Genomic DNA, 15,856 nt, shown 5'->3' on the forward strand with positions numbered 1-15,856 from the left:
AAAGTAACAAATGTATTAAGTACCAAATACTACAATTTTAGTGCTACTGGAGATTCTAAAAAGACATTCAGAACACAATCAAAGAAGGCTAAGGTATGCCATGGACAGGGATGGGGGAGGAAGAAACAGACAGAGAAGAAAAGAAGGGGGAGGAGGAGACTCGGGAGAGAGAAGAGAAGACGTAGGAGAGGGATCAGATGGAAATTTAAGTGGCAGTGCCTAACTTTTTTCGGCAATATAGTGTGACATACCTGTAGTTCTACCCTTTTCTGTGTCTGTTTATCGGTTACAAACACGATGCAGATGCCAGAAACATTTTTTTGTGTAAGTAAACAAAATGACGTAATTCATTTTAGAATTATTTTTAAGAACAGGGGGGCTTTGTTTATTTGTTAGACATGCTTATTGATACCTGCAATTTACTGAACTTGTGCATAAATTTACATTAGAGAGGGAGTGTACAGTCATGTGACCCTACATGAATCGCTGGAAGTGAGCATCAACTTTTATTTCTTTATTAATGTTTTCTTCATACACTGAGCAATAAATTACTAGTATGTTATAATTTAATTTTATATTTTGATTTCTTTTTCCTCAGTTTTTTAATTAATGCTATGAGATATATATTGAGAATATGTATTAAACTATTAATCTAGCATATATAGATAGTATTAAAGGGCTTTTACTATTAAACTGTACTACAAAACTAGAATAACCTTATTGTATATATTTGTTTGTCAATTTTGAGGACAAATGGCCAACCAGTGAAGAGCAAATGAGTTGTCACGATGGAGAGTCAATAAGAAACATACCAACGTTGGCCCAAAAATGATGTTTTCCTAATATTGAAAGAATAAGTGGCCCAACAATGGTTTAATGATATCTGTTCGTTGGTCCAACAATAAGCCAACAAGTTGGTCTGATTAAGGGCCGATGAGCAAATTACCGTTGGCCCAACATTAATTGCTTACAATGGCCCAAATGTACAAAAATGACGTTTGCCCAACATTGAAAAAATACATTGGCCCGACAGTGGCCCAATATTAACTGTTACATTAGCCCAACAATAAGCCAACAAGTTGGTTTGATTAAGGGCCGATGAGCAAATTACCGTTGGCCCAACATTAATTGCTTACAATGGCCCAATTGTACAAAAAAGACGTTTGCCCAATATTGAAATAATACATTGGCCCAACAATGGCCCAATATTAACTGTTACACTGGCCCAACAAGAAGCCAACAAGTTGGTTTGATTAAGGGCCGATGAGCAAATTACCGATGGCCCAATGTTGAATACAAACGGTGGCCCAACATAAGGAGCATTGTTGGCCCAACCAAGGTCCAATAACATCCTGCTATCTGGGGTGGATACAGGTTAGTAGGCAATACTTTTATAAATAAAAAAAATTCACAATGGAAAGCTAGAGAAGTATAATATGGGAAAGCAAAACCAGCCCACCATTTCTGACAGTCCGTGCTTATTCATGTCTTCAAAGTAAACACACATGAAACATACACTGGTAAAATTTAACAATAATAGAGCTCTTCTTCAAAGGACTGGTGTTTGACCTGATGTAAAAGACTGTGGTTGTTTTTGAGTTCCAGAATATATTAACATGTATATATATTTCATACAACTTAATCTATGAAAAATGACGTAAATATATGTTTTCAACAATTCATCTGTGTCCAGACCCTTACATTAGTGTTTTCTTTAATTTTCTTATTAGAATCGTAAATAACATCCAGAATATGCATTTTTGCATCCTTGAAGACAAAACTCAGAGGTTTGATGACAACTACATGTAGTACGATCTCAGTCTGTCCCAGGAACATGTGCTATAACACGAATACCTCTGTATCCGACCTCGCACCCCCGAAGACAAAAAAGCTGTCCATAATTTTTGCTGTGTAAGAAGACAATATCTGAAATACAGAGGGCTGACCTTTTCTGATAACTGCGTTTTAAGTTCCGCCCTGCCGGACCTTCATTTACTGAACACAGCACAAAGATAATAATATATTGCTATATGAATATTGAATATGCTCATCTATTATATCACTTACATAATTATTGTAACCTTTTTTTTTATTGTGGTAGATCATTTCATTAATGGAATAGTAGCTGTTTGCTTTTTGTATAGTTAGCATCAGGATAAAAAAGCAACAGAAGCATTTAAGAATCTAAAAAAAAAAAAATAATTCGTCTGGGTGCTGAATGCATAATAATATCTTATTAATTTTATTGTATTGTTTATTACCAAGAAACATACATTTCATAGATTTAAAGTACATACATGAATCAGCTCGTACAAAATATGTATAACAATTTCATTATCATTTGTACATTAAGTAAATCAGGATCATAATAAAAATCTCTTACAAACTATTTATTTTAAGTTCATAAAACAGACAAAAGCACCACTATAGAAATAATGTCATAAAGTAAACATAAGCACCATAGTGATAAATTTGCTAAAATTAGTAGTGAGGATAACTTCTTTATATCTACAAAAGTTAACTTCTCCTCTCAATCTGTTACAATTATAAACATATTTTCCCAGTTTGCATGTTTATTTTTTGTCGACAGCAATCGAAGACGTTTAAAGGTAGAGTCACATCAGAATAAAATGATACTCATCCTCAATAATTCTGTGACCTTGAACAAAATTTGCATAATCTTTCTATTCTAGGAATATTTAACAATAAACCTCATTTCAGATATCTTTAATTGTTGAGAGGATAAACTTGAAAAGCGGGAGGGTATATAGCAATCGGAATGTCCGTCCGTCTGTCTGTACGTCCGTTATGCTTCGGGGTACCTATCTCTTATCCGCAACTCCTCTTTTACCACTGAATGAAATTAATGAGACTTTCACAGATTCTTTATTACATAATGCCATTGTGCACCATGGCTCCCTCCTATTTCATGTTTTGATCCGACACTTATTTCAGGTCTCCAAGAGCAAAACTGGGACTTTATTATAATCATATGGGAGGCGGGGTATCATTTAGTGAGCTTGTTGCTCACAGTGCCTCTAGTTTATTTATTGTTTAATGTTATTACTTTTTTAAAAAATTTTAAAATATCAAAATACGTTTCATATTCTGAAGTTTCAAGTAAATAGGTCGGTGTTTGCTCTGCTCCTATTTTCTATTGTTTTATAACCTTTTGATCTTGAATACTGTTCGTTATCTCCATATGTTTTATTTAAAAAGATAAAATTCTAAACATTAATTTTCGGCAAATTAAACGATGATGTGCTAAAACTACATTCTGGACCCCTTTTCTACAAATAATAAAATATTTTTTCTACAACGATTTTGATAATTTCAAACAAAATTTGCGCCTTTTGGATAATAATACCAGTATCAAATGAATATTTTTGTCACATTTGAATTATGAGGATTATTGATATATGATAATATGCATGGAATCTCAGCGTAAAACAACATATAAAAATATATTTGAGAAGTAGTACAATTCGGATGTTGTAGATGCTTAAAAACTCTTGAAAACTTTTTAAAAAATATTAAATGACAAAAGTTTAGCCTGAATGAATCACATCAAAATAAACAACTTTCTGATACTTTATACAACCACTCTCCATGTAAAATAAAAGTCCCGCCTTTTGATATGATTCAAAGACGTATTTTCAATAAAAATGAAACTTTTCCTTTCTTGGTCGTTTGCAAAAGTGTTTTGTTAAAAAATCACGAATGTACATACTAGTATGCCGAAGGTGATATCTAAAGATTCTGACTAAAAATAATTATGCAGTTGTTGGAGATACGTCTTCCAGCAATCCGACAAAATTCACATGGGAACAACTTGCGTCCCATTATCATAAGACCTTTTATTGTTCATATGAATCAGAATTCTAAACTAACGGCTTGTAAAATGTATTTTGATAAGGTGATGCACGGATGATGGGCAGTTAAACAAGCAATAGCGATTATAAAAACATTATCAATTAAACAAGAGGCCCATGGGCCACATCGCTCACCTGAGCACTGTGGCTAGGAAAAGTAGAAATTGGTTTATTATTGAAAAGTTTAAATCCAAAAGTAGTTCCATGACCAGTCATGGCTTTGTTTTTCTTGGGAAGAAGATTTTTAAAGAATTTTCTTAAATATTTCTATGTAAAACATTGGTTGGCCAATGTGGCCCCGCCCCTACCCCAGGGGGTCATGATTTGAACAAATTTGAATCTACACTACCTGAGGATGCTTCCACATAAATATGAACAATTATGGCTTTGTTATTCTTGAGAAGAAGATTTTTAAAGAATTTTACTATATATTTCTATGTAAAACTTTGGTCGGCCATTGTGGCCCCGCTCTATCCCTGGGGGTCATGATTTGAACAAACTTGAGTCTACACTACCTGAGGATGCTTCCATATAGATATGAACAATAATGGCTTAACTATTCTTCTCTAGAAGAAGCTTTTTAAAGAATTTTCCTATATATTTCTATGTAAAAATGTGGTCGGCCATTTTGGCCCCGCCCTACTCCAGGGGGTCATGATTTGAACAAATTTGAATCTACACTACCTGAGGATGCTTCCACATAAATATGATCAATTACGGCTTTGTTATTCTTGAGAAGAAGATTTTTAAAGAATTTTACTATATATTTCTATGGTCGGCCATTTCGGCCCCACCCTGCACCCGAGGGTCATGATTTGAACAAACTTGAATCTACACTACCTGAGGATGATTCCATGTAAATAAGATCAATTATGGCTTTGTTATTCTTGAGAAGATTTTCAAAGAATTAACTATATATTTCTATGTAAAACTTTGCTCGGCCATTGTGGACCCGCCCTACCCCCAGGGGTCATGATTTGAACAAACTTGAATCTACACTACCTGAGGATGATTCCATATAAATATGATCAATTATGGCTTTGTTATTCTTGAGAAGAATATTTTTAAAGAATTTTACTAAATATTTCTATGTAAAACATTGGTCGGCCATTGTGGCCCAACCCAACCCCCGGGGTCATGGTTTGAACAAATTTGAATCTACATAACCTGAGGATGTTTCCACATTAGTTTCATCTTTCCTGGCACAATGGTTCTTGAGAAGAAGATTTTAAGAACATATCACCAAATTTTCATTAATTCTCAATTATCTCCCCTTGAATGAGTGCATGGCCCTTGATTTGAACAAATTTGAATCCCCTTCACCCAAGGATGCTTTGTCGCAAGTTTGGTTGAAATTGGCCCACCGGTTCTTGAGAAGAAGTCGAAAATGTGAAAAGTTTACAGACGGACAGACAGACAGATGGACGACGGACAGACAGACAGATGGACGACGGACAGAATGTGATCAGAAAAGCTCACTTGAGCTTTCAGCTCAGGTGAGCTAATAAAAAGGTTTCTTCCATTCCTCTATTGGCTCCATTTATCCCAGTGAACTTAAATACATGTAAGAGGTGAAGTCTTACACATCTGTATCATATTTAGATATTTGACTAGAAAAGCCGTTAACATTACCCTAACAAAGATGTTATTTTTCAATGAAGCCTTGACTTGATAACTTCGATATCCTCATATTTTTTAAATGCTAAGGGGGAGAAAACGGATGAGTTGTGTCTGTAAGGTTTCCTGATATGTTATTATATTTGGCATGTTGCCGAGTACAGGACAATTACTTTGATTTACCTAAATTTTCTCAAAAACAAAGAATTTCGATTATAAATAGCAAAAGTAACTCTTTTAATAGTGTATTATGTATTTAGAAATAGGAGAGAAAGTTCACTTTTTACGAATATGAGGATGACTCAGGCTATTGAGACTATGTATTAGGCATAATCTAAAAACATCAATGGAACATTCATATGCACAGTTTTTACAAAAATTAGCTGTAATTTACTACAGTTAACTATAGAAAATACATTGATTTAATATGAAACTTTAATACTGACCTCATTTGAAATCTCAAATTTCAAAATCCTTCTAACAAAATTTGGAAGAAATATATGGATATTCAAGTAGTTATATTAATTCAAAAATGAGCATGTTAAAATTGAAAGACATAAAAATATAACAATCTGAAATCCAAAGTAAAAAATTGATTTTCTATTATAGTTAAAAAAATTGATTAACTCTAAGTAAAAATATAATACACTGTGGTTTACAACATAACACTATAGTTAAAACCTAAAATAAAACCGTGTAAACTTAAAGTAAAAACAAGATGTGTTTGTGAAACACTACACGCCCGAGGGCAACAACGTTCGAAAAAAGCTAATTTTAGCATATAGGTCACAGTCAAGGACACAAGGTAAATGACCTTGGTGTCATTTTATAGAACTTGATTAGTGGAGTATGCATACCAAACATGAAGTCTCTATCTCCTATGGTTCAAAAGTAATGGAGAAGGCAAAAAAAGCTATTTTCAGCATACAGGTCACAGATTACAACATCATTCACTTTGGTGTCATTTGAAAAATATTAATTAGTGGAATATGCACATCAAATATGAAGTCTCAATCTTTCATGGTTCAAAAGTTATGAAAAAGGTGCAAGAAAACTATTTTTAGCATATACATGTAGGTCAAAGTCAAGGTCACAAGGCCATTGACCTTGGTATCATTTAAAAGAGCTTAATTAGCGGAGTATGCATACCAAGTATGAAGTCTCTATCTTTCATGGTTCAAAAGTAATGGCAAAGGTTAAAGTTTTCAGACAAAAAAGCTATTTTTAGCATATAGATCACATTGAAGGTCACAAGGTCATTGACCTTGGTGTAAATTGAAAGACATTACATGTAATTAGTGTAGTATGCATACAAAATACAAACTATTTATCTTTCATGGTTCAACAGTTATGGCGAAAGGTCACAAGGTCAGTGTACATGGAGTCATTTGAAAAAGCTTAATTAGTGAAATAAGCACACCAAATATGAAGTCTTAATCTTTCATGGTTCAAAAGTTAGGGCTAAGGTTCAAGTTTGCAGACAAACAAACAGAGAGAACGGGACGAAGACAAAATATACGCCCAGATCTATTGATCCAGGCGCATATTTATTTATACACATTCAAGTATTCTTTATGTATATTTACAAAAATGACTAAGATACATTTAAGGGATTAAAAGAGGTACATTGACGGTAAAGACGACATCTTGTACATAAAGACATTGTAACAGTAATCAATACATTCCTTTAATTAACATAATATATCAAAATAAGAGGCCCATTAGCCATACCGCTCACCTCAGCACTGTGGCTAGTAAAAAAGCAAAAATAGGTCATTTTGGAAATCTTAAAATGCATATGTGGTCCCGACCTACTCCGGAATACGAAAGGGGGGGATTTATGGTTTGAATTAACTTGAATCTACACTAATTATGATGCTTACAAATTTCTTTGAGTTACTGTGGAATATTTCCTATAAGTTTGAACTTTCATCTTGGGCCCAACCTATCCCCAGCGGTCGTGATTTGAAGAAACTTGAATCTTTACTTTTCCCAAGAATGCTTCCATATAACTATGACCAATCAAGGCTTTGTTGTTCTTCTTCAGATTTTTCCTATATATTCCATGTAAAACTTCGATTGTCCATTGTGGCCCGACCCTACCCCTGGGGGTCATGATTTGAACGAACTTGAATCTACACTACCTGAAGATGTTTCCACATTAGTTTCATCTTTCCTGACTCAGTGGTTCTTGAAAAGATTTTTCAAACATGCCACCAAATATTTTTCTTTTTCTTAATTATCTCCCCTTGCAAGAGGGCAAGGCCCTTCATTTGAAAAAAAAAAAACAAGAGGCCCAAGGGCCTTGAATCGCTCTTCTGATAAATTATACAATCTATCCTAAGACCCAAGATGCATCAACTGACAAAGTTTGATGATTCTTAGCCAGTTAGGGCTGAAGATATTTAAATGTAACTATAAAATACTATAAGTAGGTCATGGTGACCTACTTTTTGATTGAAATTTTCTGAGGACACAAGGTGCATTAATTGACAAAGATTGATGATTCTAAGCCAATAAGTACTTGAAATATTTAAAAGTGGGTCACAGTGACCTACTTATTGGTCAACATTCTCCGAAAACCCAAGGTGCATAAACTGACAAAGTTTGACAATTCTAAGCCAATAAGTACCCTAGAATACTTAAATATAGCCATAAATGTCACAAGTAGGTCACTGTGACCTATATTTTGATCATCATTCTCCAAGAACCCAAGATGCATCAAATAACAAAGTTTGATGATTTTAAACCAATAAGTACCCGAAATACCTAAATTTAGTCATAAAATGACAAAAGTAGGTCACTGTGACCTACTTTTTGGTCAACATTCTCCGAAAACCCAAGATGCATCTACTGACAAAGTTTGATGATTCTAAGCCAATCAGTACCTGAGATATTCAAAAAAGGGTCACCGTGACCTACTTTTTGGTCAACATGCTCTGAAAAATCTAAGATGCATCAAATGACAAAATTTGATGATTCTATACCAATTAGTATCTGAGATACATAAAACTAGCCATAAAATGTCAAAAATAGGTCACTGTGACCTACTTTTTGGTCTACATGCTCCGAAAACCCAATATGCATCAACTCACAAAGTTTGATGATTCTAAGCCAATAAGTACCTGAGATACTAAAATATAGCTATAAAATGTCAAAAGTAGGTCACTGTGACCTACTTTTTGGTCGTTAATCTCCGAAAACCCAAGATGCATCAACTGACAAATTTTAATGATTCTAAGCCAATTAGTACCCAAGATACTTAAATCTAGCCATAAAATGTCGAAAGTAGGTCACAGTGACCTACTTTTTGGTCAACATTTTCTGAAGACCAAAGATGCATCAACTGACAAAATTTGATGGTCATAGGTCTAATAGTATTCAAAATATGCCTTTTAAACAATTTAAAAACAAATGCCTGCAAAGTTCAAAAAGTAGATCACAGTGACCTACTTTTTGATAAATATGTTTTAAGGCCTCTAGATGCATCAACTTACAAGATTTGGTGATTCTAAACCTCTTGGTGTCTGAAATAATGGGATTAAATGTTTTAGAAAACATTTGCCATAAAATTCAAAAAGTAGGTCATCTCTACTTTTAAGTTGATGTTGTTTGTGGACCCAAGATGCACACACTGACAAAGTTTTATGAACATAGGCCTTAAAGTGTCCAAAATATGCCTCAAAATCAATTTGAAAACAAAAGCCCGTAAAATTTAGAAAGTAGGTCATCGTGACCTACTTTTGTATTAACATGATGTCAAGTCCTGAGATGCATCAACTTACAATATTTGATGATCCTAGTCTTTATAGTAAGCAAAATATCAACGTTTTTTATAAGTGTAAATTTTGGTCAACTTTGAAGTGACCTTGAGACCACGCCCTTTGCCCCAGGGTCATGCCTTGAACAATTTTTAATCTTCAACATATCCTGACCCTTGTATGTAAGTTTGGTGAAAATCTGCCTGGTGGTTCTGGAGAAGAAGATTTTTTAGCAACCAGTACTTTTGGTTTTATTTTTGGGATTATCTCCCCTTGTTTTAGGGTCCCACCCCTAATTTTAGTACAAATGGTAGCCCTTGGGCCAAGGATACCCTGTGACAAATTTGACAATAATTGGCCAAGGGGTTCTTGAGTTATGGCCCATATTCTAAAAAGTTAACGCACACCGCACGACGCACACCGCACAAATGGCCATAGCATTAGCTCTTTGAGCCTTTGGCTCACAAGAGCTAAAAACTTGAATCCCCTTCACCCTAGGATGCTTTGTGGCCAATTGGTTGAAATTGGCATAATAGTTCTTGAGAAGAAGTCGAAAATGTTAAAAGTTTACATACAAACAGACAGACAGACGGATGGACAGACAGACTACAGACAAAATGTGATCAAAAAAGTTCACTTGAGCTTTCAGCTCAGGTGACCTAATTACCTAAAGGAACCAAACAAAGGTAATACAGCAGTATTTATGTTCTAAGAAACATTTGTTAAGGTAATTCTATTTTACAATAAAATTGCATTTCTCCTAAGTATGAAATCTTTATCCTCCTCTTATTGCACATAAAGCATATAAAATTTGAACCTGATGACATTATGTCGGTAACTGCAATGCGATGAGTAACTTGAATTGATTAGTGACAGCAATGATTGAGATGTGTTTTGATATACATGTCATAACTTATTGCAAATTATTCTATTTTTGGTACAATGAGGTTATTTTTGTTTGTGGCTCCAGTAAACATATTCCATAAACACTAAGTACTGTTTTGTTTATGTAGCCATAACGATGTTGATAAAGCGTGTGGTCCATCAAAGGTGTCAATATTTAAACACTTTCATCAAAATTTAACTTTTTGTTCCTCAAGTTTTTGTATAATGTTGTAGTGCTTATTCTTATATGCAACGTGAATTGGACTCTTTTTATCTGTAATTAAAGCATTCTTTGTGCAAAGATAATCGACTATTTCCTCATGTCCCTTTTCTGAAGCAATATACAACGCTGTTACTTCATCAGATGCTTGGAAGTTAATGTCAGCATTAAGTTTTTCAATCAAAAATTTGACAGTTTCCAATTTGTTTTCCCTGACCGCTGCCATCAGTGGAGTATCACCCCATCCATCAGTAGAATTAAGGTTTCCACCTGCAGTTGTCTTAAGATCCACCATACACTGAAGCAAATCGGTTTCCCCTAAGCTAGCTGCTGCTGTCAGTGGTGTAAGAAAACGATGAAAATTTGTGTCTGATGTGTTGCTCTTAAGCGGGGAGATGTTCTTGCTATTTTCCTGGCAATATGGTAGCAAAAATTGGAGGATTTCTTTTCTTCCTCTATAGCAAGCAAGAATCAAAAGGCGCGCATCTTCTTCTGAAGAAGTCCCAATAAGCAAGTTTAAAACACCGTCTTTTGCACGATTTATTACAGCTTGCAGTATCTCTATATGAGCATAGTATACCAACCAGCTGATAGTTTTTATGGATCTGTTCTCGGACTGATTTTCAACATAGGTGTCTTGAATGAGCAAGTGTTTCCGATTCTCAGAAGCCTTGTGAACTTCTGCTTTAGATGTCACAAGGTCTATTTTCTCTTTAAAAGATGGATCTTCTGGTATTTTTTCAATAAAAGTCCTCATAAACTTTGGCATGTCCATGCATTTGACTTTCTCGACAAATATTGTACGAAATTTATCATAGTCAAATACGTTGCTCGTGAAAATCTCATAGAGTTTTCCCTTTATGATATCGTCCATTATTCTTTCTGCAAGTAAATCGAAATGTCTTTCTTCCATGAAAAACTTTAAGTCTTCCTCAGGCTTTTTCGAAAAGGACACATTGTTTACAATGTAAGTAATTGAAAAGTGCTTGAGGACTTGAATTACATTGTTTTTTCCAAAATGACAAACCGCTACCTCTCCAATGGCATCATGTAAAAATGATATTTGTTCGCCTACTTTTATTGTGTAAGTCCCAAGCATTCGTCCCAGTGAATCAATTACTTCTCTTTTTGAAGTACCCAAATTACAACCACAACTATCTAAAATGTCGTTTCGAATGTCATTATCAGGAAAATTTTCCATAGAAATACTTCCTTCATTTACAGCACATAAAACCAATGACGTATAATCCACTTTCTTGCAATCTCGCTCATACATCATCCCGAACTCTTCCAGCAAATGTGTACAAGGATTATTAAAAAATGAAACATCCTGTGGGACTGAGGCAAACAAGTGACACAGCAATGGAAACATATGCATGAAGGGAGGTGGTGGAAGTTGAACATCTTTATACACAGATTCTTTTACCTTCTTTTCTTCACAGTGGCGTACAAAGAGACGTTTTCTTTCATCCTCTGTTAAACAATGCTCATCAGACTCCAAGTCGAACTTGTACTCATCCAAATTTGATTTTATTTCACTGGCAAGAAAAATTGTTTTCCGGCAAGTTATAATGTATTTCGAACCTTTCTTTAAAATATTTAACACTGCTTCTTTCCAAGTTTCAAACTTGTTAATTGCAGCCTGATCTATACCATACACACCAAAAGCATCATCTTGAATGAACATCTGCTTTTTGTCCATATTTCCATACCTCCTTATTTCCTCAGGGGATGATACTGAAACAACTTCCCATCCTTTCAATTGATATTCAAGTGCGATATGTCTTGCCAAAAAAGTTTTACCAGAACCCCGCCCACCTATGAAAATTGATATTGGTTTTGATGTTATTGCTTCTTTTGCTCTTTTCGATGCTCTTGTTTCTTCAAATAAAAGATCATCTTCAATCCATCCTTCTATTAGGGTTCGGTTTTGAACTAAAAAAAATCACTAGTTAGAATTAAACATGTTTTAAACTATGAGGGAAAACATAAATATGCAAGCATGAGAGTTATCCATAAAAATGTTTGAAAAACTTTTGCATAGGATGACGAATAAAAAGTAAAACAAAACCTCCTTTTTTCAGCATACAGATTTATATACATCTGTACAAGGCCTTAGCAAAGAGATTGTTTAATTTCTTAATATCTTATCTATCTATTTCAGAAGTGATTGAACATTTCAGATGTGCTTATATACGGTTGTTAAATTATCTTAATAATATTATTTTATTATTATTATTATTATTTTTATTATTATCATTATTATTATTATTTTAACATTATTATCTATGATATTAATACTTTAGCAATGGCTGTAGAGATGGATTTTTGGAAACACAGGGCAGGCATTTATTCGTTCATAAGCATTTAAATTCCTAATGACCAGTTTGAGATATAAATCTTATTAATTCTTTCGAATATTATGCCAGACGATGGAGCAAACATGAAAAAGAAAATTTTGATGATGAGGTGCAGTACGAAAACCATCTATTCTTTAGTATTCATTAATGAGAAGGGAAATCATCACATGATTATATTTCTACTGGTCCCAGCACATAAAGCAACATTTTGCAGATGCACTGTTTACAACAAGTGTTTTAGTATTTTTTGTGGCAATAAAACCACTTGTAAACATGTTTTTGAATCATCATATCATTATTTAGAAAGGAGTCGTGACAAAAGAAATATATTCACAAGATGAATTGATTTCCATTTTTTTTTATCTTTGAATACGTTACCTAATATATTCTCTGGCATAAATACTGTAGTTGTATTACTATTTGTTGTCCAGTATACCATTTTTCTGAAGGCGTTCACTATGAGGTGGATCTCTTCCCATTCTCTGATAATGCGGTGCAAGGCCTGAAAATACATAATCCTCAATGTAGAGAAACTCAAACCCATATCTGTAACAGTGTAATTCAGCTAATGAATTGAGATCATTGAACAAAACTACAGGTATTATAAGCAATGAGCTCACTAAATGATACCCCCGCCTCCCATGTGAATATAAAGGCAGTGTCCATGTTTTTCTGTGGGAAACCCAAAAATATGTGTCGGATCAAAAAGTAATATAGGAGGTGCACAATGACAATACTGTATACAAGGTTATTTTCGCCCTGTGTTATTTTCGCCCTTTTACACTGAAGTCTTGTTAACAATTTTGTCCCGTTTTAAATTCACTAAGTCACAGTTCTGTTTAACAAATCATACCGTGTCCTTTGAATTCGCCCCGTTTTCAATTCGCCCACTTGTGACAAGGGAGAAAGGGGCGAAATTTTCCTTTTATAAAGTATGTAATAAAGATTCTGTGAAGTAGTGTCATAAAATTTCACTCAGTGGAATAAGACGAGTAACTTGATAAGAGATGGGTACCCCAAGGCGTAACAGACAAACAGGCGGACAGCTAGACGGATGGATGGACATACCGATTACTATATATCCTCCCGCTTTTTAAGTGGTGGGGTATAAAAACTTTCCCGCATGATTAAAACATGTAACAAGTATTATGCCCATACGATATGAATACACTTTCCAGGGTTCACAAATAGTGCAACAGGAAAAGTCATATTATTGTATGCAATTCATTCTTCAAAGCTGAATCTTATACTTAAAAAGTAGTCAAAAGGTCAGTGGGGGAATTAAGAAAAAATAAAAAGATAAAGTTGATAAATCCTCAGCTAATAATAATCAATGCATAAACTTATCCAAAATTTTCTGGAATAGTTCCTTTGAAGCCGAGCAAAACACAAATTGAAAAAACATGAGGTAAGGGTTATGGAAAAGGCCAAGTTTTAATTTTTTTCTTCGATTAAACAGGTACATTTAACAACATAAGAAATATTTAAAAGATTGTATCGATTTTTTTTACACTTAAGGTGAAAAAAGTTAAATAAAGGTTACATAAATTTCTGTTGAGACTCTACATCTACAAGTTTTTACCTCACTGATGTAGAGAAAGAATCATTTGGACTTTGAACCATGGACACAGCAATAAATGAAATAAACACCCTAGGTCTAGTGTCTCTGTTTCTAGTTAATTGAATTGAATTAAGTGTCAAAAGAAAGGTGATAAATGTGTAAGCAAATGAATATAACCCTAATAAATATGTAAAATGTAAATGCATTAAAGGTTGGATAGGAGTATACTCAGTATTTAATATTTTCTCTAATTTAGCTTCACACAAATGTGAAATTAAAGTCACAAGTCCAGTAAAAAAAGAAAGCAGATGTATAGTTCTTCGTTATAAGTTTCTGCACAATTTTTTCAATACTGGGAAAACATTGTCTAATTTACCTCTGACAAAGTATTCCACATTAAAGACATTTTTTCGTAAGAAATATGAGGACTTTTAATTTGCTCTAAATACTGATGGCATCTTTCTAGGTCATCTGACAGGGACTTGTTGTTTTCAGGATTTACATTCCATCCTTTTGCAGGAGGATCTATTTGAAGCCCAAACTGCAGAAGTTTGTACAGAGTCCAAAACGAAAGATCTTCAAGTTTGCATGTTCCATTCAAAACTGAAATATAAAGCATGGTTTCTAAACTTTTACGTTAGCCAGAATACATACATTTTGTAACATTAAGGACACGACAAAGCACTAAATGCCAGCTTATCCTCATTAACTGCTTTAAAATATTAACTAATTTATTTTTTTTAAATCACATTTCTCAAAATATATCATACTTATATATAGATAAGTAAATTTATATGAAGACACTTACTAAAGGAAAATTGTCATTTATGTAGTTTCAGGGGATTACACATAGTATGAAGTGTAGTGATAAAACTTCACAGAGAAAATGCTAAAAAACCTTCCAATTGCTTCAGAACGAGTTTTTATGAAATAGAATTAGTTGTATATGGTATATATCTTGTGGGTGCATTTTAATATCCTTCTTTATGCTTTCCATTTCTCCGAACATCTTCATCCAACTGTTAAGAAAGGAAGTCCTGCTTTATGTCTTAGATTCCAAATAAAATGACCTGTACTTTCATATCACAAGCAATCCTTCCCTATGAAGTTTTCAACATGCTGTGGCTTAACACGGGCTATATAATGATTGTTAATAATCATGTTTACTTTGAAGACCCCTCTCCCATCCATCTTAAGAGTTTCATGAATTCAACTCAAATCTGTTGATCATAATGTGATCCAGTACTTTGACAGCATTCATTCTTCCTCTGCTTTGTATATAGAATTTATGTTTATTTTATTTAAATTAACTTTAAAAAGTAATGATTATCAGTTGTAATTATTAGTAATAAGCATTTTCCTGTGAGTGTATTACTTGCATATAATATTTTCATTCAATGACAGTTAGAATTAAATTAATTTAATTTCCATCGTTTTTATTAATTTGAAAATTCTGCAATTCGCACAGAATTGCTCGCATGCATGAAGGCCTCATCACTACTATACATAAACCATCAACAGACAGGAAATGTTCATTATTCTAAGATCAAAGACAGATTACACATAGTTTATTTTCAAAC

General features: G+C 33.8%; 1 protein-coding gene across 1 annotated transcript; it reads right to left on the minus strand.

Moving 5' to 3' along the window:
• Positions 1–10,146: 10,146 nt before the first annotated feature.
• LOC134268710 (uncharacterized) lies at positions 10,147–14,873 on the minus strand. The gene is made up of 3 exons (XM_062750954.1): positions 14,653–14,873; positions 13,094–13,217; positions 10,147–12,290 (listed from the first exon to the last, which is right to left on the minus strand). The coding sequence occupies exons 1-3, from the start codon at positions 14,680–14,682 to the stop codon at positions 10,324–10,326; spliced, it is 2,121 nt and encodes a 706-aa protein (XP_062606938.1). The 5' UTR covers positions 14,683–14,873; the 3' UTR covers positions 10,147–10,323.
• Positions 14,874–15,856: the final 983 nt, after the last annotated feature.

The sequence above is a fragment of the Saccostrea cucullata genome, unplaced genomic scaffold (assembly GCF_032062105.1).
Source record: "Saccostrea cucullata isolate Sc308-1 unplaced genomic scaffold, CSIRO_AGI_Scuc_v1 ctg9601, whole genome shotgun sequence".
NCBI lineage: Eukaryota > Metazoa > Mollusca > Bivalvia > Ostreida > Ostreidae > Saccostrea > Saccostrea cuccullata.